The 22,094-nt window shown below is 40.8% G+C and overlaps 1 protein-coding gene across 4 annotated transcripts in view; it reads left to right on the top strand.

The window, feature by feature from the left end:
* Nucleotides 1–22,094, top strand: part of LOC133540574 (arf-GAP with coiled-coil, ANK repeat and PH domain-containing protein 2-like) — a 1,007,806-nt gene that overhangs the window by 919,359 nt on the left and 66,353 nt on the right. For all 4 annotated transcript variants that reach the window (XM_061883284.1, XM_061883285.1, XM_061883283.1 and 1 more), the window contains exons 3-6: nt 3,280–3,399; nt 8,121–8,174; nt 11,957–12,015; nt 16,760–16,943. In XM_061883284.1, the coding sequence (XP_061739268.1) occupies nt 3,280–3,399; nt 8,121–8,174; nt 11,957–12,015; nt 16,760–16,943 (417 nt within the window). The remainder of the gene's footprint in view (nt 1–3,279; nt 3,400–8,120; nt 8,175–11,956; nt 12,016–16,759; nt 16,944–22,094) is intronic.

The raw sequence follows: 22,094 nt of genomic DNA, 5'->3' as shown, positions 1-22,094 counted from the left end.
TGACTCAGTCCAGCCTTTACTTCCCTTCTTTGCTGTAAAGAGGAAGGATCTTCTAGAGAGTGGGTGTGTCTGTGTATATTGTGTGTGTTGATGAGTGGATACTTTTCAACGGTCTCACACACACTCACTTAGTTTCAACAGGGACTGGTATGAAAGGATTACATTCCCATTATTGTGCACAAACTCTCTTGAGTCTTCCACTTCCCACGCAGATGCGACTTTAACAGATTTTATTAAAATATTAATGCTGTGTTCACTGTTTGTGCATTCTATTGTTGATTCATACTTGCTAATAATTTTCCCCGTAGAAGAGACTAAGTCTCATCAAACCTGGCAACTGGTAGAAATGCACATGTTCTAGTAACTATTAAAAGAGCAAGAGTATCTTTTAAATCAGGGGTCTTCAAAGTTGTCCATGTCAAGGACCCCCAAACTGGTCATAAAGGTACCTTGACATTGTGTAATACTAAGATATTCAAATACTAGTAGTAGTTCCATGAGTAGCCATCTGGGAAATAGTGTGTTAATTCCAAACTGGCCACTAGTGTGTTAACCGCTAGCTGGTTACTAGTGCACTAATCGCTAGTTACAACGAATACCGCTAATTGCTAGATGACAACTAAAGCGCCAATTGCTACCTGACAACGAGTCCGCAAATTGCTAGGTGGCAACGAGAGCGGTACTCGCTAACTGGCAAGTAGTCTGCAAATTGCTAGCTGGCAACTAGCCCATAAATCACTAGCTGACAACTACATTGCTAATCACTAGCAAGCAACTACAGCGCTAATTGCTGCCTGGTAACGAGTCTGCAAATCTTTAGCTGGCAATTACACAATGATCGTGAGCCGGGTAACAGTTTGCAAATCGCTAGCTGATACTACACTGCTAATCGCTAGCTGACAACTAGTCCGCTAATTGTTAGATGGCAACTACAGCGCTAATAGCTAGCTGGCAAGTAGTCCACAAATCGTTAGTTGACAACTATAGTGCTAATTGCTAACTTGCAACTAGTCCGCAAATATTTTGCTGGCATTCATCCATCCATTTCCTACCGCTTATTCCCTTTGGGGTCTCGGGGGGCGCTGGTGCCTATCTCAGCTACAATCAGGCGGAAGACGGGGTACACCCTGGACAAGTCGGCACCTCATCGCAGGGCTATTTAGCTGGCAACTACAGCGCTAATCGCTCGCTGGCAACAAGTTCACAAATCATTAGCTGACAGTTACAGTGCTAATCGCTGGCCAGCAACTACAGTGCTAATTGCTGGCTGGCAATTAGTCCGCAAATCACTAGCTAGCAACTAGTCCACAAATCTTCAGCTGGCAACTAGTCCACAAATATTTAGCTGCCAACTACAGCGTTAATCGCTAGCTGACAACTACAGTGCTAATCACTAGCTGACAACTAGTCCGCTAGTTGTTAGATGGCAGCTACAGAGCTAATCGCTAGTTGGCAACTAGTCCACAAATCGTTAGCTGACAACTACAGTGCTAATTGCTAGCTTTCAACTAGTCCACAAATATTTAGATGGCAACTACAGCGCTACTTGCTCGCTGGCAACAAGTTCACAAATCATTTGCTGACAGTTACAGTGCTAATCGCTGGCCGGCACCTACAGCGCTAATTGCTAGTTGGCAATTAGTCCGCAAATCGCTAGCTGGCAAGTAGTCCACAAGTCTTCAGCTGGCAACTAGTCCACAAATATTTAGCTGCCAACTACAGCGTTAATCGCTAGCTGACAACTACAGTGCTAATCACTAGCTGACAACTAGTCCGCAAATTGTTAGATGGCAGCTACAGAGCTAATCGCTAGTTGGCAACTAGTCCACAAATCGTTAGCTGACAACTACAGTGCTAATTGCTAGCTTTCAACTAGTCAACAAATATTTAGATGGCAACTACAGCGCTACTTGCTCGCTGGCAACAAGTTCACAAATCATTTGCTGACAGTTACAGTGCTAATCGCTGGCCGGCACCTACAGCGCTAATCGCTCGCTGGCAACAAGTCCACAAATCATTTGCTGACAGTTACAGTGCTAATCGCTGGCCGGCAACTACAGCGCTCATTGTTAGCTGGCAATTAGTCCGTAAATCGCTAGCCGGCAAGTAGTCCACAAGTCTTCAGCTGGCAACTAGTCCACAAATCTTTAGCTGCCAACTACAACGTTAATCGCTAGCTGACAACTACATTGCTAATCACTAGCTGACGACTAGTCCGCTAATTGTTAGATGACAGCTACAGAGCTAATCGCTAGTTGGCAAGTAGTCCCCAAATTGTTAGCTGACAACTACAGTGCTAATTGCTAGCTTTCAACTAGTCCGCAAATATTTAGCTGGCAACTACAGCGCTATTGCTCGCTGGCAACAAGTTCACAAATCATTTGCTGACAGTTACAGTGCTAATCGCTGGCCGGCACCTACAGCGCTAATCGCTCGCTGGCAACAAGTCCACAAATTATTTGCTGACAGTTACAGTGCTAATCCCTGGCCGGCAACTACAGCGCAAATCGCTAGCTGGCAACTAGTCCACAAATCTTCAGCTGGCAACTAGTCCACAAATCTTTAGCTGCCAACTCCTGCGTTAATCGCTAGCTGGCAATTAATCCGCAAGGCTTTAGCTCGCAACTAGAGTGCTAATTGCTTGCTGGCAACTAGTGCTCGAATCGCTACCTGACAACTGGTGTGCTAATTGCTAGCTGGCAGCTAGCGTAATAATCATAATCTACTAATAACTAGCTATCTTCCATCTTTTAATAGAATATAATAAGTATTTAATGTTTTTCTTTTAAAACTGCACAGTACAGTGAGTAGGGTGTCCATGCCAATGACATTCATAAACAACACTCCAGTGTGTTGGATCAATGTTAATGTGCATTTGAAAACATTTATATTTGTGGAAAAGTACATTTAATGGGAAAAGTCCAATCAACTAATTTACGACCCCTTTCTGCAGTACCTCCAAGGACCCATGTGGGTGTAACGGACCCCCTGTTGAAGATGTTTGATTTGAATGTTAGTTTTTTCTTTCAGGCCATCACCGTTGAGATTTGTCTTTGCTGTATTATGGCTGAAAACATTTCTGTGGGAAAGAATGGAAAACACTCAAGCTCTGTTTATGTTTGCATAACCTGAAATTATCTCTCTTCTCCCCCAGTGACTTAGCAGTGAAAGATGTGCCCTTTGTTATTTGTTTCTTGGTGGTTGTTAGTTGCATACTTTACCAAGACCTAATCTAATAATGCTAACATTCTTTTCTTCCCTTTTCTCTCTTTTGTTTAGCTGGTCAAGTTGTGTATCGGCATGATAGACGCTGGGAAAGCTTACAACGCCGCCAACAAACAGTTTGTCAGCGGGATCCGGGAGCTTGCCCTGCAATCCACCAAAGATGAGGTCATCGAGGTAAACAATAAATCTTGCACGGACCATTTTGAGTTTGCAGTATTGATGTTTGACTTAAATATATCGACAAAAAGATTTAAAGTACAGCAGAACGATGCAGTTGATTGGTTAATTCACGCCGACATAACCGAACTGGAAATGCACTTTTGCTGGTGACGTTCACCAGACACTTAAAAAGAACAGGCGAATCGAAAAGATATTTGAACGTTTATTGGCGTTGGTCAATATAAGTGAGTTCTCGGCTTAAGCGGGTTTCACTGTACCAAGCTTTCACTCAAAAAAAGTCTGAATAATTTCGTGATTGACGCCAACTGGCTCCTTCTCCTTCGAAGCCTCCGGCGGACTTTGATACGAATCTCAAAAAATTCCAACCTTGTGTCAACGACTGCAGAGCTCTGACAACTTTTTTAGTTTGTCACTTCCATGTTTTTGTCCCGCTTGTCCTCCGCCTCACTTTGTTCAAGGTTCGCACATCTAAATTTCCCGAAAGTCTTCTCTTTCGATTTCAGAGCATTATATCCAATAAAAATAATCGTTGTTCAACATTATTTGTTCGATATAACCGAACTGGAAATGCGATTGCCTGCACTTTTGCTGGTGACGTTCGCCAGACACTTAAAGAGAACAGGCGAAACGAAAGGATATTGGCGTTGGTCAACATAGGTGAGTTCTCGGCTTAAGCGGGTTCCACTCTACCAAGCTTTCACTCCAAAAAAAGTCTGAATAATTTTGTGATTGACGGCAACTGGTTCAATCTCCTTTGACGCCTCCAGCGGACTTTGATACGAATCTCAAAAAATTCGAACCTTGTGTCAACGACTGCAGAGCTCTGACAACTTTTTTAGTTTGTCACTTCCGTCTTTTTGTCCCGGTAGTCCTCCGCCTCACTTCGTTCAGGTTTCGCACATCCTAACTTCCCGAACGTCTTCTCTTTCGATTTCAGAGCAATACATCCAATAAAAATAATCTTTGTTCAACATTATTTGTTCGACATAACCGAACTGGAAATGCAATTGCTTGCACTTTTGCTGGTGACGTTCGCCAGACACTTAAAGAGAACCGGCGAAACTAAAGGATATTTGAACATTTATTGACGTTGGTCAACATAGGTAAGTTCTCGGCTTAAGCGGGTTCCACTGTACCAAGCTTTCACTCCAAAAAAAGTCTGAATAATTGCGTGATTGACGCCAACTGGCTCCTTCTCCTTCGAAGCCTCCGGCGGACTTTGATACGAATCTCAAAAAATTCCAACCTTGTGTCTAAGACTGCCGAGCTCTGACAACTTTTTTAGTTTGTCATTTCCATGTTTTTGTCCCGCATGTCCTCCGCCTCACTTCGTTCAGGGTTCGCACATCCTAACTTCCCGAACGTCTTCTCTTTCGATTTCAGAGCATTATATCCAATACAAATAATCTTTGTTCAACATTATTTGTTCGACATAACCGAACTGGAAATGCGATTGCTTGCACTTTTGCTGGTGACGTTCGCCAGACACTTAAGGAGAACAGGCGAAACGAAAGGATATTTGAACGTTTATTAGCATTGGTCAATATAAGTGAGTTCTCGGCCTAAGCGGGTTCCACTGTACCAAGCTTTCACTCCAAAAAAAGTCTGAATAATTGCGTGATTGACGCCAACTGGCTCCTTCTCCTTCGAAGCCTCCGGAAGACTTTGATACGAATCTCAAAAAATTCCAACCTTGAGTCAACGACTGCAGAGCAGTCTGGTCAACTTTTTTAGTTAGTCACTTCCGTGTTTTTGTCCCGCTTGTCCTCCGCCTCGACTAGTTAAGCATTCGCACGTCCTAACTTCCTGAACGTCTTCTTTTTCGATTTCAGAGCAATATATCCAATAAAAATAACTTTTGTCCAACATTATTTGTTCGATCTCCAGCCGAAGCAATGCGGATGTCGCTTCATTTGCCATTGTGTACCACAACTACAATTGAACTGATACTGTACCGATTCCCGGTACCTGGGGATCGATAACGGTACCGATTTTTGGTACTTTTGTGTGTGCTGCAAAATATTAAATGTTTAGATAAAAAAATAAAACTTTTATTGCAACATTTAAAAATAAGCTGATTATGTTAACTGCTGTCCAGTTGTTATATCTTCATTCATTTTCACATTTCTGAGTCTGAATCTCTATAGGTAATTGTGTGTTGTTTTGGTTTTTGTTGCGCCCCAGAAAGTGTTAATACTCTAAGTATTGCACCTATTTCGCATTAGCTGTTTGATTGTAAGGTGCATCTTAGTTTGAATTTTTATTGTCAAATTTGGAGGTGTTGAAATCGCTATGTAAAATCGCTAATTATAATCAGTAGCATGTCAATAGCAAAACCAATGTATGTTAGCATCAAGCTCGCGCATTTTTAGAGTTTTACTTAACTTACGTTGGAGCGTTTTTTTTTATTCAATTTCTTTGTTGACATTGAAAATTGCAACATTACTCAAAAGTAGTTTAGCTGTGTCCACTCTCATGGCTGCTGGAGTGATCACCAAGTGCTGAAGTGCGGATAGCCAGCTTAATCGGCAACTGGGCATGATGTAACGCGCAAGCCAGGTACCGAAACATGGCACGGTTTGATTTTAATGAACGGATGCGGCGGGTTTTGGTCTGTGCCAAAGAAGTATCACATTCGGTACGAATCCCTTACTACAATACATAGGAAGCTAATAGCTAGTCAACGAGAGTTGTGGTTGCTCACTCAGGAGAACACTGCCTCTAGTGTTATGGAAGAGGATTTCAGGTGATGCGTCAGCGCCTGTGGAAAAACTGTAAAGCAGGGGTCTTAGACACGCGGCCCGCGGTCCAATTGCGGCCCGCAAGACGTTATTTTGCAGCCCCCACCTTAATATGAAAGTTTAATGTTAGTGCGGCCCGCAAGTTTTATATGAACGGCGCTTGACAGCGTTGTGTGCAGAGCTGAATCACGGAGTGGTATGTGGCTCTCGAGGGCCGAACATTGACGTCACTTGCGTGATGCAAGCAGAGAAACATTTTGCCGCTTTCCCACAACAACCGCACGTGCTCTTCCTCCCTACCTCCCTTCCTCGCTCGCCCGCCTGCTCGTTCCCTCCCCCGGCACTGCTGTAAACAGTCCGGGCTGGGGAGACGAGTGGGCCCGGTAGCTTCCGAAGCACTCCGCCGAAGGACCGAGCGACAATACAAAACTGTGGTGCACTGGACCCCAGCGTTGATACTCCGACAGAGAGTCGCTGTGAGAATTGGACGTGTAACACGTTAGTCGTGATGTTAGCCTCTACGGGGCTAATTGTGCTACCGTAACTGTAAATTCCACGGTAGGCAAGAGAAGCCATGTTCAAGTTCACGGATTTATTTATTGTTACTTCTCACATAGTGTGTTGTCTGTATAATTGTAATAAATGCAGACGAGGCGTGCTGGCTGAGTTCTCAACGTTTACTCACATAGCGTGCTCATAACCACAGTCGACATGGCGACATACAACCTTCACCGGGGGCTAGCGCGCATGTCATCACTGCTGCTGCATGCTGGGTAGTGTAGTTCTTATATTCCCTAGCTCATAACATCACAGTAAGTATGTTTTTACATTGTTTCTGACTGGATAAATCGAACTATTATTACTTGTGACTGATTTATTTACGTAATTCTCATTTTGTTCATTTATATTTTGATTTTTTTTGTGTTGAAAATACAAATAAAGACATTTAAAAATATTTTTTTAAGAAATCTTTTCTTGTGGCCCAACCTCACTCAGACTCTGCATCCAGTGGCCCCCGGGTAAATTGAGTTTGAGACCCCTGCTGTAAACGAATCAGGATGCGGTCAAAGGGGGCACAGGCTACGTGACGCGGGAGATCGCAACTTTTCTTCCTGTTACTTACAGACATTTAAAAGTGGGCGGTATAGCTCGGTTGGGAGAGCGAACCTGCAACCCTCAGGTTGCAGGTTCGATCCCCGCTTCCGCCATCCTAGTCAGTACCGTTGTGTCCTTGGGCAAGATACTTTACCCACCTGGTCCCAGTGCCACCCACACTGGTTTAAATGTAAAAATTACATATCGGGTTTCACTATGTAAAGTGTTTTGAGTCACTAGAGAAAAAGCGCTATGTAAATATAATTCACTTCACTTCACTACAAGTGACCCGTAGCGATGTAGTTTTAACACAAAGACCTGTTAGAAAAAAATTGTTTCAAACGTTGGGCAAGATAGCAAACAAGATAGGCGTTATAATGCACATTTTATCGGCACACTGATATTATGACATATCTGATATCCCCCACTGGAATATACTGTTCTGACCATTTGGACTGTTGTTCTCCAAGCTTGGTGAAAGTTCAGTTGTATTGCACAAGTTTGGCTTTCACAATTCTAATGCAGTGTAGTTTTATTGCAATGTACAGCTATTTCCCTGAGAATGTCTTAAGAAATGTTTTTCCAAAAGCTCGTTTTGAAAGACATTAGTCATTACGCATATTCAAGTCAAAATAGTATCTACTGTATAGGTTAGAACTGCCAAAAACACTAGCTAACCTCCTAAATGGGATGTTGCTCTTTGTCTTGTCTATTTGAGGTACGGTGGCAGGCTATTCTGCTTAATGCAGCAAAACTACCCAAGTTATGCATTTTACTGTTGATTCCGAATTGCTAACATTTTCCTTCATGCTGCTGTCCAAGTTCTGTAAATTTTTCCTTTCTATCACTGATGTTTGCCCCACTTTGCTTTCCCCACAGTCGAGTCTGTCAAAGTTTGCGGAAAGCCTTCAAGAGATGATCAACTATCACACGGTACGCTGGCTCATCCGTGTGAAACCGGATGTAGAGTCAACATTTTAATTCCCTGTCGACAGCTGGTTGATGACAAAACCCAGCTGCCTCTGTATTGTATCAATTACTTCCTGCTGGCCAAGTAGACTTATGGACTGCGGGCAAAATGAGACTTAATATTACATTTAAAAAACATCCAAACTGGAAATGTACGGTTAGACTTGCATGAGAACGTTAAATGGGCGAGCGAACGCTGGTCACATCAGCTGATGCTCAGCGGTTGTTTCCATTCGGCTTATGATCCCTAAACAGTGCTCAATCTGTTTGCGGGAACGAGCCACACTGCGCATATTGTCCCGTCTGGTTAGCACATTGCATAGAATCCATGGTATGAATGAACAGGGGTGGCACGATCCGATATTGGCATACATAATAATAAGATATAATAATACATTATGTCCTTATTGCGGGATAATAAAGTATATTCTACACCAGGCCTGGGCAATTATTTTGACCCGGGGGCCAAATTTAGAAAAACAAATGTGTCTATTAAACAAATATATCTATTTTTAGGAACACTAATACAATACCTCACAATAATGTCTGCTTGATTGCTAAAAACATACAGCTTTAAAAAACGGAATTGAATTTAAAATTTTCTACTCAATCATCAATCAATCAATGTTTATTTAGATAGCCCTAAATCACAAATGTCTCAAAGAATTGTACAAACCATTACGACTACGGCATCCTCGGAAGAACCCACAAAAGGGCAAGGAAAACTCACACCCAGTGGGCAGGGAGAATTCACATCCAGTGGGACGCCAGTGACAATGCTGACTATGGGAAACCTTGGAGAGGACCTCAGATGTGGGCAAAAGCAATGGATGTCGAGCGGGTCTAACATGATACCGTGAAAGTTCAATCAATCAATCAATGTTTACTTATATAGCCCTAAATCACTAGTGTCTCAAAGGGCTGCACAAACCACTACGACATCCTCGGTAGGCCCACATAAGTTCAATCCATAGTGGCTCCAACACAGCCGCGAGAGTTCAGTTCAAAGCGGATCCAAGACAGCAGCGAGAGTCCCGTCCACAGGAAACCATCCCAAGCGGAGGCAGATCAGCAGCGTAGAGATGTCCCCAACCGATACACAGGCGAGCGGTCCATCCTGGGTCTCAACTCTGGACAGCCAGTACTTCATCCATAGTCATCGGACCGGACCCCCTCTACAAGGGAGGGGGGGGACATAGGAGAAAAAAGAAAAGAAGCGGCAGATCAACTGGTCTAAAAAGGAGGCCTATTTAAAGGCTAGAGTATACAGATGAGTTTTAAGGTGAGACTTAAATGCTTCTACTGAAGGAGACGTCCAGAACGTACATGACACTAATGTGGGATATTAACTAATATTAACTATGATGGATAAAACACTGAATATTGACAACATATGAACGTCAAACCCCCTCTCCATCCACATATTTTACAAGCAAGCGAAACGCAACAAAAATGCAACGAACACAGTGAAATATGAACGTGAAGGGTAAAAAAAAAACAACCTACAATATGATATATCTGATACATCACTAAGCTTTAGAACTTTGTTGTAAAAATCTCCTTCCACGTCTGTCCCTGACACCCACATTTCAGGCTCTGGAAACTCTGTGGAAACACTCCCCACCCACACTGCTTGGTGCCTCATCTGAGCTGCTGTGACTTAGATTACCATTGGAACTAATTAGTTGACTATAATAACTAATTAGTTGACCATAGTAACTAGTATATCATGCAGATTCCAACCATTGAAATACTTAGTATAGGTGAAGACTTCCGGTCATTAAAAAAACATCACTGCACATCATAATGACAGCTACAGTTTCAAACCTAAAGATCTAAAAAAAATGATTTGGGAATGTCTGGCTGGCCAGATTGAAAAGCTTAACGGGCCGCATTTGGCCCCCGGGCCTTAATTTGCCCAGGACTGTTCTATACAATATAAGACATACATAATATAGTTGAACAATATTGCAGTTTAAAACCTCTTATGTCAACATAAATATGTGTCAAATAAATCAAGTTGCATATTACTTACACATACGGTACAAAGTCTCTGGGGTGGCATAGCTCGGTTGGTAGAGTGGCCGTGCCAGGAACTTGAGGGTTGCAGGTTCGATTCCCGCTTCCGCCATCCTAGTCACTGCCATTGTGTCCTTGGGCAAAACACATTACCTACCTGCTCCCAGTGCCACCCACACTGGTTTAAATGTAACTTAGATATTGGGTTTCACTATGTAAAGCGCTTTGAGTCACTTGAGAAAAGCGGTATATAAATATAATTCACTTCACTTCCAAGGCCGAAGTGTACTTGAAAGGATTCAGTAACAAACTTAATGAATCATTATGGCCAGTAATTGTCACCAAAAGCAATTTCTGCTCCACTTCAACCTCAAGGCATTATAAGTGAATTCCTGACATTTCAAAAATATTAAGGTCAGGGGTAGGGAACCTATGGCTCGCGAGCCAGATGTCGCTCTTTTGATGACTGCATCTGGCTCTCGGATAAATCTGAGCTGACATTGCTTGACACGATAAGTAATGAATAATTCCACTTGTTAAAAATAACGTTCAAAATATAAAACATTCTCATGCTTTTTTTATGTTCAAGAAGTTGCGTTAATGGTAAGAAGTCATTTATTTATTATTGGTTAGTGTGGGGCTTGCCCTCCTGGGGGTTCTTCAGACCACCAAACACCGACATGAGAGCCTGTTTCAGGGTTACAATATTGTTTTATTTTTCAATTATACAAAAAATAAGGGAAAAACCAAAGGAAAAAAAATGAAGACAGCAGAAACAAAAGGAAGAAAAAAAGATTAAATTAAAAAACAAATTTAAAATGAAAAATAAATGAGAAAAACCAAAAAGAAGAAAAACAAGAAAAATTATACAAAAACAAACACAAAAAAATAAAAGGGAAAAACCAAAGGGAAAAAAATAAGACAAAAAGATTAAAAAACAAATGAAAAACAAAAAATTAATGAGATAAACAAAAATGAAGAAAAAGAACACGAAAAATTATACCAAAAACACAAAACAAAAATAAAAAGAGAAAAAACAAAACAAAAAAGTTAAGTCAACAAAAACAAAAGAAAAAAAGAATAAAACAAATCAAAAATTGGCTCCAGTTTCAACCCGGCCACTCCTCCTGGCTGCTGCTTATAACAGAGCGACAGGTGATTAGATAACAAGGCCCAGATGGGCCATCTACGCACCTGTCGCTGATTTCGAGGCCGGTCCTGGCACACCCTGCTTCGCTGCAGACCCGCAGGCCACGTCCCCTCCACAGTTAGCATCAGAATAACAATGTTATTCCAAAGAATAAGAGACTTATTATATTCTAGAAATGTTGGTCTTACTTAAAAATGCACGCGTTTAGTTGTGTTCAGTGTTAAAAAAAATATATTATATGGCTCTTACAGAAATAAATTTTAAAATATTTGGCTTTCTTGGCTCTCTCAGCCAAAAAGGTTCCCGACCCCTGATTTAGGTTAATGGTTTTCATACCTGTCGTTATTCTCCATTTTAGTCATTTCACTTAATCAAACCCTTCGTCAGCATTCTACAAAACAATCAAAGTATGTTCGATTCAGTCTGACATTGTATCTTACTAATATCGGTACTGGCCATCGGGACACTCCTAAGAGATTCTGAATTACTTGTGGAAAATCTTTGCAAAGTATCTTTTTTTATACATGGATGGCTCAAAAAGGATAGAAACAAACATTTTTGCATTCCTTTTTTACAGATACTATTCGATCAGGCTCAGAGATCAATCAAGACCCAGCTGCAAACATTTGTTAAAGAGTGAGTATCAACTGAATGATGATATAAGAAATGACCATTATTCCACATCCATATCTGAGAAAACATCCACTTAAAATGACCGTTTTGGATGCATAGATATCTCTCTTTCTGTGTACACTCAGCTACAGGTGGGCTTGTGCTGTACATAGACCCTGATTTGTTTTATTTTTAGGAATTTGTTTATTTTTTTGCCCCTGGCTCACTCGGCTTAACACCTACATCGGTATTCAGCATGCTTCTCAGACGAAGCCAGGAAGTATGTTCCTCCATAATTATCTACTGCCTTGCAGCATTCAGATATGACTTAGCTTTCTAAGCCGAGAGACAGCAGAGGACAAATGTGGGACATGAAGCTATTTTCAGTAGCAGACACGGTTTCATTAGCATATTCAAAAGCCAAGTCTTAAAGTCCTACTGAAACCCACCACTACCGACCACGCAGTCTGATAGTTTATATATCAACGATGAAATATTAACTTTGCAACACATGCCAATACGGCCTTTTTAGTTTACTAAATTGCAATTTTAAATTTCCCGCAAAGTGTCGTGTTGAAAACGTCGCCGTATGATGACACGTGCGTTTGACATTATTTGCCATCCCGATCCAAGCTATAAGTAGTCTGCTTTAATCGCATAATTACACAGTATTCTGGACATCTGTGTTGCTGAATTTTTTGCAATTTGTTCAGTTAATAATGGAGAAGTCAAAGCAGAAAGATGGAGGTGGTAAGTTTTTAGCCTTTAGCCACAAAAACACAACCGGTGTTTCCTTGTTTAAAATTCCCGAAGATGAAGATTTACTATGGATCAACACACCCGTGTCCACACCCCTCCGACTTTCAGGTACTATTTAATCTCACTAAAACACTAGCAACACAATAAGCAGATAAGGGATTTTCCAGAATTATCCTAGTAAATGTGTCTAATAACATCTAATAACAATCGCTTTTTTTCCCTTTTTTTTTTCTAGTCCTTTACTCTAATTCTCCTCATCCAAAAATCTTTCATCCTCGCTCAAATTAATGGGGAAATTGTCGCTTTCTCGGTCCGAATAGCTCTAGCTGCTGCTGGCTAAGATTGTAAACAATGTGAGGATGTGAGGAGCCCTACAACCAGTGACGTCACACGCACATCGTCTGCTACTTCCGGTAAAGGCAAGGCTTTTTTATTAGCGACCAAAAGTTGCGGACTTTATCCTCGATGTTCTCTACTAAATCCTTTCAGCAAAAATATGGCAATATCGCGAAATGATCAAGTATGACACATAGAATGGACCTGCTATCCCCGTTTAAATAAGAAAAAATAATTTCAGTAGGCCTTTAAGGGAGAACTGCACTTTTTTGGAATTTTGCCTATCATTTACAATCCTAAGTTACAACAAGCGAGTATATGTTTTTCTTTTTTTATGCATTCTAAATCATAAATAAATGCTACCAAAAGTCAGCTCACAATGGAGTCCATGGGAGTCGCTCTATTCCATCTACAAAGCGCTCTAAAAAAAATCAAGCGTCTCCCATCATCTTTTTATACACTACTGTACAGTCTTTAAGTATATATGTAATGTAGTAACAGGCACATTCATAATAACGCATCATTTGCGCATCCTGGTCATTTTAAGTATACTGTGGCGCATTAATTTCACAGAAGCATCGCAATGTTCGCTATTTCCATCAACAACACATATTACTAATCATAGCAGACTTCATGAGAGATGAAAATGACTACTTTAGGACAAATGATGAACCAGAAACTTATATTTTTAATCCTGAATCTATGAATGATGAGATACAAGTGTTACAAGCTGTGAGACAATGAGATCCAGCAAGTAGTACTATTGGTAAGTGCTGAACAAGAAATACAAACTATGACCGTCATAAATCAATCACTTACTGTACAATGTCTGCTCTCACTGGAATGGCGATTCATGAGATGTTTATATATTCATGTTTAGATGAAGAAATGATCATAGTCCTTACGTAGGTGCAGCTAAGGAGCGTCTTTTCGAGTCTTTTTTTTGCCAAATCGGGGTGTAAGTTGAATGTAAAAGTTCACCAACTTTGTGGTTTTTGGCTGCAACCTTCTAGCTATAGGCATGATTTATAATCTAGAACAGTGATTTTTAAACTGTGGTGCATGTACCAAAAGAGATACGCAGGCTCCATTTGAAGGTATGCCAAAGAATCACTTGATTAAAGTTCAGTGTTTTATTTGCCTATATTCAAACATTATGTTACTGTTCAAACTGTGTCTAATGTTGCATTGGGACTTGTTTTGATTGAATACTTAGCCCTACTACGCTCTTGTCTTTTGATGTTAATCATTATGGTGGTACTTGGAGAGCAGAGTATTTTCTAAGGTGGTCCTTGGTAAAAAAAAAGTTTGAGAACTACTGATCTAGAATTAACTTTCATCAGCCCAGAAGTGATGCAGCAGCTCACCGGTTCAGTATGTCAATATAGCAGCACAAGCTAGTTAGCTCTCTGTGAGATAATACGCTTCTAAAAGTAGTCCTGTATCATTAGGGCTTATAACAACAATATATCACTGATATTTGGTTAATATTCAGGGAACGGTACATACAGTGGGGCAAAAAAGTATTTCGTCAGCCACCGATTGTGTAAGTTCTCCCACTTAAAATGATGACAGAGGTCTGTAATTTTAATCATAGGTATTCTTCTTCCTTCAAACACGACGAGTTGAGTTCATACCAAAAAGTTCTATTTTGGTTTCATCTGACCACATGACATTCTCCCAATCCTCTGCTGTATCATCCATGTATCCATTTTGGTATAAACTCAACTCGTCTTGTTTGGAGGAAGAAGAATACTGAGTTGCATCCCAAGAACACCACACCTACTGTGAAGCATGGGGGTGGAAACATCATGCTTTGGGGCTGTTTTTCTGCCAAGGGGACAGGACGATTGATCCGTGTTAAGGAAAGAATGAATGGGGCCATGTATCGTGAGATTTTGAGCCAAAACCTCCTTCCATCAGGGAGAGCTTTGAATGGTTGACCAAATACTTATTTTCCACCATAATTTACAAATAAATTATTTAAAATTCCTACAATGTGAAGTCCTGGATTTTTTTTTTCATATTCTGTCTCTCAGTTGAAGTGTACCTATGATGAAAATTACAGACCTCTGTCATCATTTTAAGTCGGAGAACTTACACAATCAGTGTATGACTAAATACTTTATTGCCCCACTGTAAATGGAGTATTGTTGGCTGATTTGGGATGTTTTTTAGAGGGCTTTATGGATGCAATAGAGAAAATGATGTCATGACTTCTGCTATTGTTTATTTACGAATTAAAATGCATCAAAAAAGAAAAATATATGAGTTCTCGTCTTACATAGGGATTGTGAATGACAGGCAAAGTTACATCCATAAAGAGCAGTTTTGGTTTTTAATTCAACCTAATTTGACCTCGCTGTGTAACTATCACCCAACATGGTAATGTGGCTGCTACTGACATCTTTTGTCACCAATCAATCAATCAATCAATGTATTTTATTTCGGCAATCTTCACATAAAACAAAGAACAACAACAAGAAAAAAAAACAACAACACTCATTTGAGCAATGATTGAGCCGAAAGGGTGTAGGTTGAAGCAACGCTTATATAAACCTACCCCATCACAACAAGAACAAGGTTCAAAATATATAAAATCTAAAACATGCTTCACTTATATTACTTTTTTTTTAAACAATATATAAGCAACATATATGTAGCACACGTCTCATATACACAGTTTAACATTTAAATCAAACATATACATTTGTACACTTATATATATATATATATACACAATTTATTTAAATTCCATATAAAGTGGTAATATATACATTTTAATATAACCTATATGTATAAGTATGAAATCATAAATTGTATTTATATACATATATATTATTGTCTTTCTAAAACAATGTTTGCTCTTCTTTCTTATATTTACTAATGATAAATGATTTAAAAAGCTTTTTAAACTGGTTTATGTTGGTGCTGTGTTTTATTTCATCCTTTAAACAGTTCCATATTTTAACTCCTGCTATTGTTATACTCCTTCGTTTCTGCGTTGTTCTACAATATTGGATCTTAAAAAGTAGTTCTCCTCTTAAATTATAATTCCCTTCTCTTTGTAAAAATCTTCTCTGTAACCCTGTTGGAAGTAAATCTTTACTTGCTTTATAAATCATTTGGGCAGTCTTGAGTTGGATGAGATCTGGTAGTTTTAAATCAAATGTTTTTATAAATAATCCATTAGTGTGTTCTCGGGGTCCTGCGTTATGTATCAGTCTGATGGCCCTTTTTTGCATTATGAATAGTGGTTGGATGTTCGTCCTACATGTATTTCCCCAAACACCATGGGTTAAAGTAAAGTTAAAGTTAAAGTACCAATGATTGTCGCACACACACAATAGGTGTGGTGAAATTTGTCCTCTGCATTTGACCCATCCCGTTGTTCACCACCCTGGGAGGTGAGGGGAGCAGTGTGCAGCAGCGGTGCCGCGCCCGGGTATCATTTTTGGTGATTTAACCCCCAATTCCAACCCTTGAAGCTGAGTACCAAGCAAAGAGATAATGGGTCCCATTTTTACAGTCTTTGGTATGACTCGGCCGGGGTTTGAACTCCCACCCTACCGATCTCAGGGCGGACACTCTAACCACTAGGCCACTGAGTAGGTTCGGGTTTGGTAAAGCAATCCGAATTTATAACGTCACACGCCTGTCTCTCTTTTGCCAGCGACCTGCGTAAGTTCAAAGAAGCGAAAAAGCAGTTTGACAAAGTCAGTGAAGAGAAGGAGGCGGCGCTGATCAAGAACGCCCAGGCTCCTCGCAACAAGCAGCACGAAGTGGAAGAAGCCACCAACATCCTCACCGCCACCCGCAAGTGCTTCCGACACATAGTCCTCGACTACGTTCTACAGGTATGACGCCATATCAAGGCATCTAATTTGACTAGCAAAAGTCAATATGTTGGGAAGTTTCATCCATCCATCCTTTTTCTACCGCTTGTCCCTTTCGGGGTCACGGGGGGGTGCTGGAGCCTATCTCAGCTGCATTCGGGCGGAAGTTGGGGTGCACCCTGGACAAGTCACCCCCTCATCACAGGGACAACACAAATAGACAACATTCACACACACGAGGGACCACTTAGTGTTGCCAATCAACCTATCCCCAGGTGCAAGTTTTTTGGCGGTGAGAGGAAACTGGAGTATCCGGAGGGAACCCACTCAGTCACAGGGAGAACATGCAAACTCCACACAGAACGATCCCGAGCCCGGGATTGTCGCATGACCAGGGACGTATTTCCGAGTTTAAGAATAAAAGATGAATTTAAAAAAATACAATTAAAAAAAATGTGTTACGATTAAAAATATCGATGTAACCATAGTAGTATCAACTAGATACGCTATTGTACTTTGTATCATTACAGTGGATGTCAGGTGTAGAGCCACCCATGGCATTTGTTTACATTGTGATGCCGGTAAGCTATTGTATCCTCCTACGGTGTGTAGTGAAACATGTTTAGCTATTCCTCGTCCTGCAGTGATAATAGTACTTGTAAGAAACTTACTTTATTTGTGGCCGTGGAGGCACTTATTAGGGATTTAGAAGCAGATGGTATTAACCACAGTCTTAAAGCAGTGGTCCCCAACCACCGGGCCACGGCCCGGTACCGAATTTTTAATTCATTTTTATTAAAAAAAAAATATATATATATGCACCTGGGGATAGGTTGATTGGCAACACTAAATTGGCCCTAGTGTGTGAATGTGAGTGTGAATGTTGTATGTCTATCTGTGTTGGCCCTGCGATGAGGTGGCGACTTGTCCAGGGTGTACCCTGCCTTCCGCCCGATTGTAGCTGAGATAGGCGCGAGCGCCCCACGCGACCCCGAAAGGGAATAATCGGTAGGAAATGGATGGATATATATATGTATATATATATATATATTTTTTTTAATTCAATCAACATAAAAAACACAATATACACTTACATTGGTGCACCAACCACAAAAACCTCCCTTTTTCATGACAAAAACGTCCTTTTCATGACAACGAAAAAAAATAAATAAATAAAAGGATTCCAAACCTCCGCCTCCCCCCCTGGGCGGCGGGACAAATTATTAAGCGTTGACCGGTCCGCGGATACAAAAAGGTTGGGGACCACTGTCTTAAAGCACCTCTTCCTGAGTGTGTTTCAGTGTTATAACTTCACCTTTATCTTTACTTTTTACACCAAAATGCATCCATTCTCCCTTTTCTGTCTACACACTGTGTCTGCTTGTAAGTACTCTGTGTGCGCGCGCTGCCGAACATATTCCTCTGTTCGTAAAACTAGCAATGTCACGACGCGCAGTCGAGCCTGTAGAAAAAGAAACATGGCAAACGGGTACTTTTCAAACAGAGTATAGTACCGTTTTTGACTCATTAGTACCGCAATGGCAAACGGGTACTTTTCAAACAGAGTATAGTACCGTTTTTGACTCATTAATACCGCAATACTACACTACTACCGGTATACCGTACAACCCAAGTAGGAAGTGTAGTGGTAAGGACCTTAAACTTTATTCACGACTATGTCCAAAATTCTACAGTGCAACTCGTTTAGTTCGATGCACCTATGATTGGCTGACTCATGTCGACGTAAGCAGTTGTCAGCATAACAGAAAATAGCCATTGCTTGCAGATTTTCTTGTTTGATTGATTGATTGATACTTTTATTAGTACATTGCACAGTACAGTACATATTCCGTACAATTGACCACTAAATGGTAACACCCAAATAAGTTTTTCAACTTGTTCAAGTCGGGGTCCACGTTAATCAATTCATAAATTGTGACTGGTCTGAGACATAAGTAGAAAGAAGCTGATAATAAAATTATTTATGAACCTAAGTAGGGCTCCGGCTCTCAATTATTGTAGTAAACGAGTAATACATCAATTAGTTTAGAGGACTTCAATAAGTGTCCGCGGCCCCAAGGACGTCCGCGGAGGTATGGTAGGGGGCCGTGAAATTTTTAAGTCAATTTCTCTTTTTTTTCCCCCAGCAATTTTTCCACAATTGTAAATATCTCTAAATGTAGTTGAATGTGAAAAAATAACATATATGAATATCCATCCATCCATCCATCCATTTTCTACCGCTTGTCCCTTTCGGGGTTGCGTGGGGGGGCGCTGGAGTCTATCTCAGCTGCATTCGAATATGAATAAGTAACTATACTCTTCACGTTGGCATTTAAGGGGAGCTGCACTTTTTGTGGAATTTTGCCTATTGTTAACTATCATTATGAGGCAAGAACACACATAGCTTTTTTTTTTAATTTTTTTTTTTTTTTTTTTTTTTAGGATTTTAAAGATGATAAACGCTTGAAAGACGCGGCTAATGGTAGTCCCTGGTGTAGTCTTCAAAGCGCTCTAAAACAACTTCAAAACCCTCCATCAACCTTTTATATACACGCTGCAAGGCTATATATTATGTAGTAACAGACACATCCATCCATCCATCTTCTTCCGCTTATCCGAGGTCGGTTTGGCGGGGGCAGCATCCTAAGTAGGGAAGCCCAGACTTCCCTCTCCCCAGCCACTTCGTCCAGCTCCTCCCGAGGCGTTATCAGGCCATATGTAATATGTTCAATATTTACCATATTTTCATCATTTCTGGGATTTATTTTTTCCGCACAGACAGGCTCCCACTAAGTAACCCGAGCTTCTCCCTCGTCGAGAAAATCTTGTCAATTGCATTAAGAGACCAGTCGATCTATTCCATGTTTGTATTTGGAGAACAGTGTGCAGAGAGATTCCAAGAAAGTTGAGATGAGACGAAGAGGCAAAGTTGAGAAAAATAAGGGAGAGGGAAGGAAAGTGTCCGTCTTAGTTAAGAGCAAGCAGGGAAAAAAAACTGGCACATTCAGCCTCATGGCAAACACTACTTCCTAAGTAGTCAACACACCGTAGCCTATGCACTGCTGTTTTTATTATTGTCTTGGAATTTTAAGTGCATGCAACATCTCCTATATAATATCTACAAACAAGACTCAGAAATGCAATAATAAAGGAAGTTATAACAACTAGATAGCAGTTATCATTATCTGCTCAGTTTTAAATAGTATCAATCAATCAATCAATGTTTATTTATATAGCCCTAAATCACAAATGTCTCAAAGGACTGTAAAAACCATTACGACTACGACATCCTCGGAAGAACCCACATAAGGGCAAGGAAAACTCACACCCAGTGGGCAGGGAGAATTCACACCCAGTGGGACGCCAGTGACGATGCTGACCATGAGAAACCTGGTAGAGGACCTCAAATGTGGGCAGCCCCCCCCTCTAGGGGACCGAAAGCAATGGATGTCGAGCGGGTCTAACATGATACTGTGAAAGTTCAATCCATAGTGGCTCCAACACAGCCGCGAGACTTCAGTTCAAAGCAGATCCAAGACAGCAGCGAGAGTCCCGTCCTCAGGAAACCATCCCAAGCGGAGGCGGACCAGCAGCGTAGAGATGTGACCAACCCATACACAGGCGAGCGGTCCATCCTGGATCCCGACGAGCGGTCCATCCTGGGTCTCGACTCTGGACAGCCAGTACTTCATCCATGGTCATCGGACCGGACGCCCTCCACAAGGGAGGGGGGGACATAGGAGAAAAAGAAAAGAAGCGGCAGATCAACTGGTCTAAAAAGGAGGTCTATTTAAAGGCTAGGGTATACAAATGAGTTTTAAGGTGAGACTTAAATAAAATTAATACCTATCCCTATGTAGAATGTCGCAATATATCACAATATTTCTATACTGTATCGTCACTCAAGTATCGGGATACGTATTGTATCGTCAAGTCCTTGCCAATAATATTATCAATACCTGAACAGTTTGAACTGTATCATTAAGTTGTACTAGATACTAGGGCTGGGCGATATATATCGATATACTCAATATATCACGGGTTTGTCTCTGTGAGATATAGAAAATGACTATATCGTGATATTCGAGTATACGTTCTCACACAGTTGCTTTTAGCTGCAGGCATTACACTACATGCGTTTCCCACTTTTTCTTGTGTTTCCTTCTCAAAGAGACTCTTAAATAAGCCCACCTTCTTACATACGTCACATACTGTCACGAGTGCAACGTCACACCCCGAGCAGAGAGACGTAGCTACATGGGTAACATTACTGTGATGCTAACGGTGCGATGCGAGTGGTAATATGAGAGAGCGAAGGTGCGAATCTGGTAACAAATGGAGGAAAAATTAATTCCCAAGAAAAACAGCACGGGGTGCATCGTCTGGCTGTGGTTTGGCTTCAAGCGGGAAGATGTTGAACAGTTATGCGGCAAAAGCGTTGCCGCAAAAAGTAGCAGCACTGCTAATTTGTAGCATCATTTGAAAAGTCACCCGCGGGAGAATGAAGAGTGCTTGAAACTCCATGTCAACATCTCCGTTCGGTGCCACACCCACAAAATGCCGAAGCAACAATTTCCATATCAACACCGTATGAAAAAAAAATCAACAATAGAAGGAGAACGTCCGCAGGAACCTACCGCAGAACGAAGGACATACACTAATGATTTCCTAATATGCAGCTCATTTTTATTTGACAGTTTTTGAAATATCTTGTGTGACATCATGCACAAAAGTGCACTTTATTTGTTTTTAACTATTGTAGCGGTGTTCTGGTCAAAAAGTGCACTTTAATTTAGTGTTGTTTTGATATGTCATCCTAGTGACATCATGCACAAAAGTGCACTTATAGCTTGTTTTAAAATGTCTCTGACAATGTTGCACTTTCTGTTTTGGAAATGACATGAATGTTTGTGCCACTGCTTAATAACTGTTTAATAAATACAGTTTTGGTCAATTGACTTAGTTGTGATTTCCCTCTCTGCATGAAAGTTCAAAATCAGCATATGTTAATGCAGTATGAACAAGAATGTTGTAACTTAGACACATAGAATCATCTTACTGCTGTGATTATATGCATTAAGTGTTCATTCAAGGCTAAGACAAAATATCGAGATCTATATCGTGTATCGTGACATGGCCCAAAAATATCGAGATATTAATTAAAGGCCA

This window comes from Nerophis ophidion, linkage group LG22 (assembly GCF_033978795.1).
Source record: "Nerophis ophidion isolate RoL-2023_Sa linkage group LG22, RoL_Noph_v1.0, whole genome shotgun sequence".
In the NCBI taxonomy this organism is placed as follows: Eukaryota; Metazoa; Chordata; class Actinopteri; order Syngnathiformes; family Syngnathidae; genus Nerophis; species Nerophis ophidion.
This window is presented reverse-complemented; position numbering and strand designations above follow the sequence as displayed.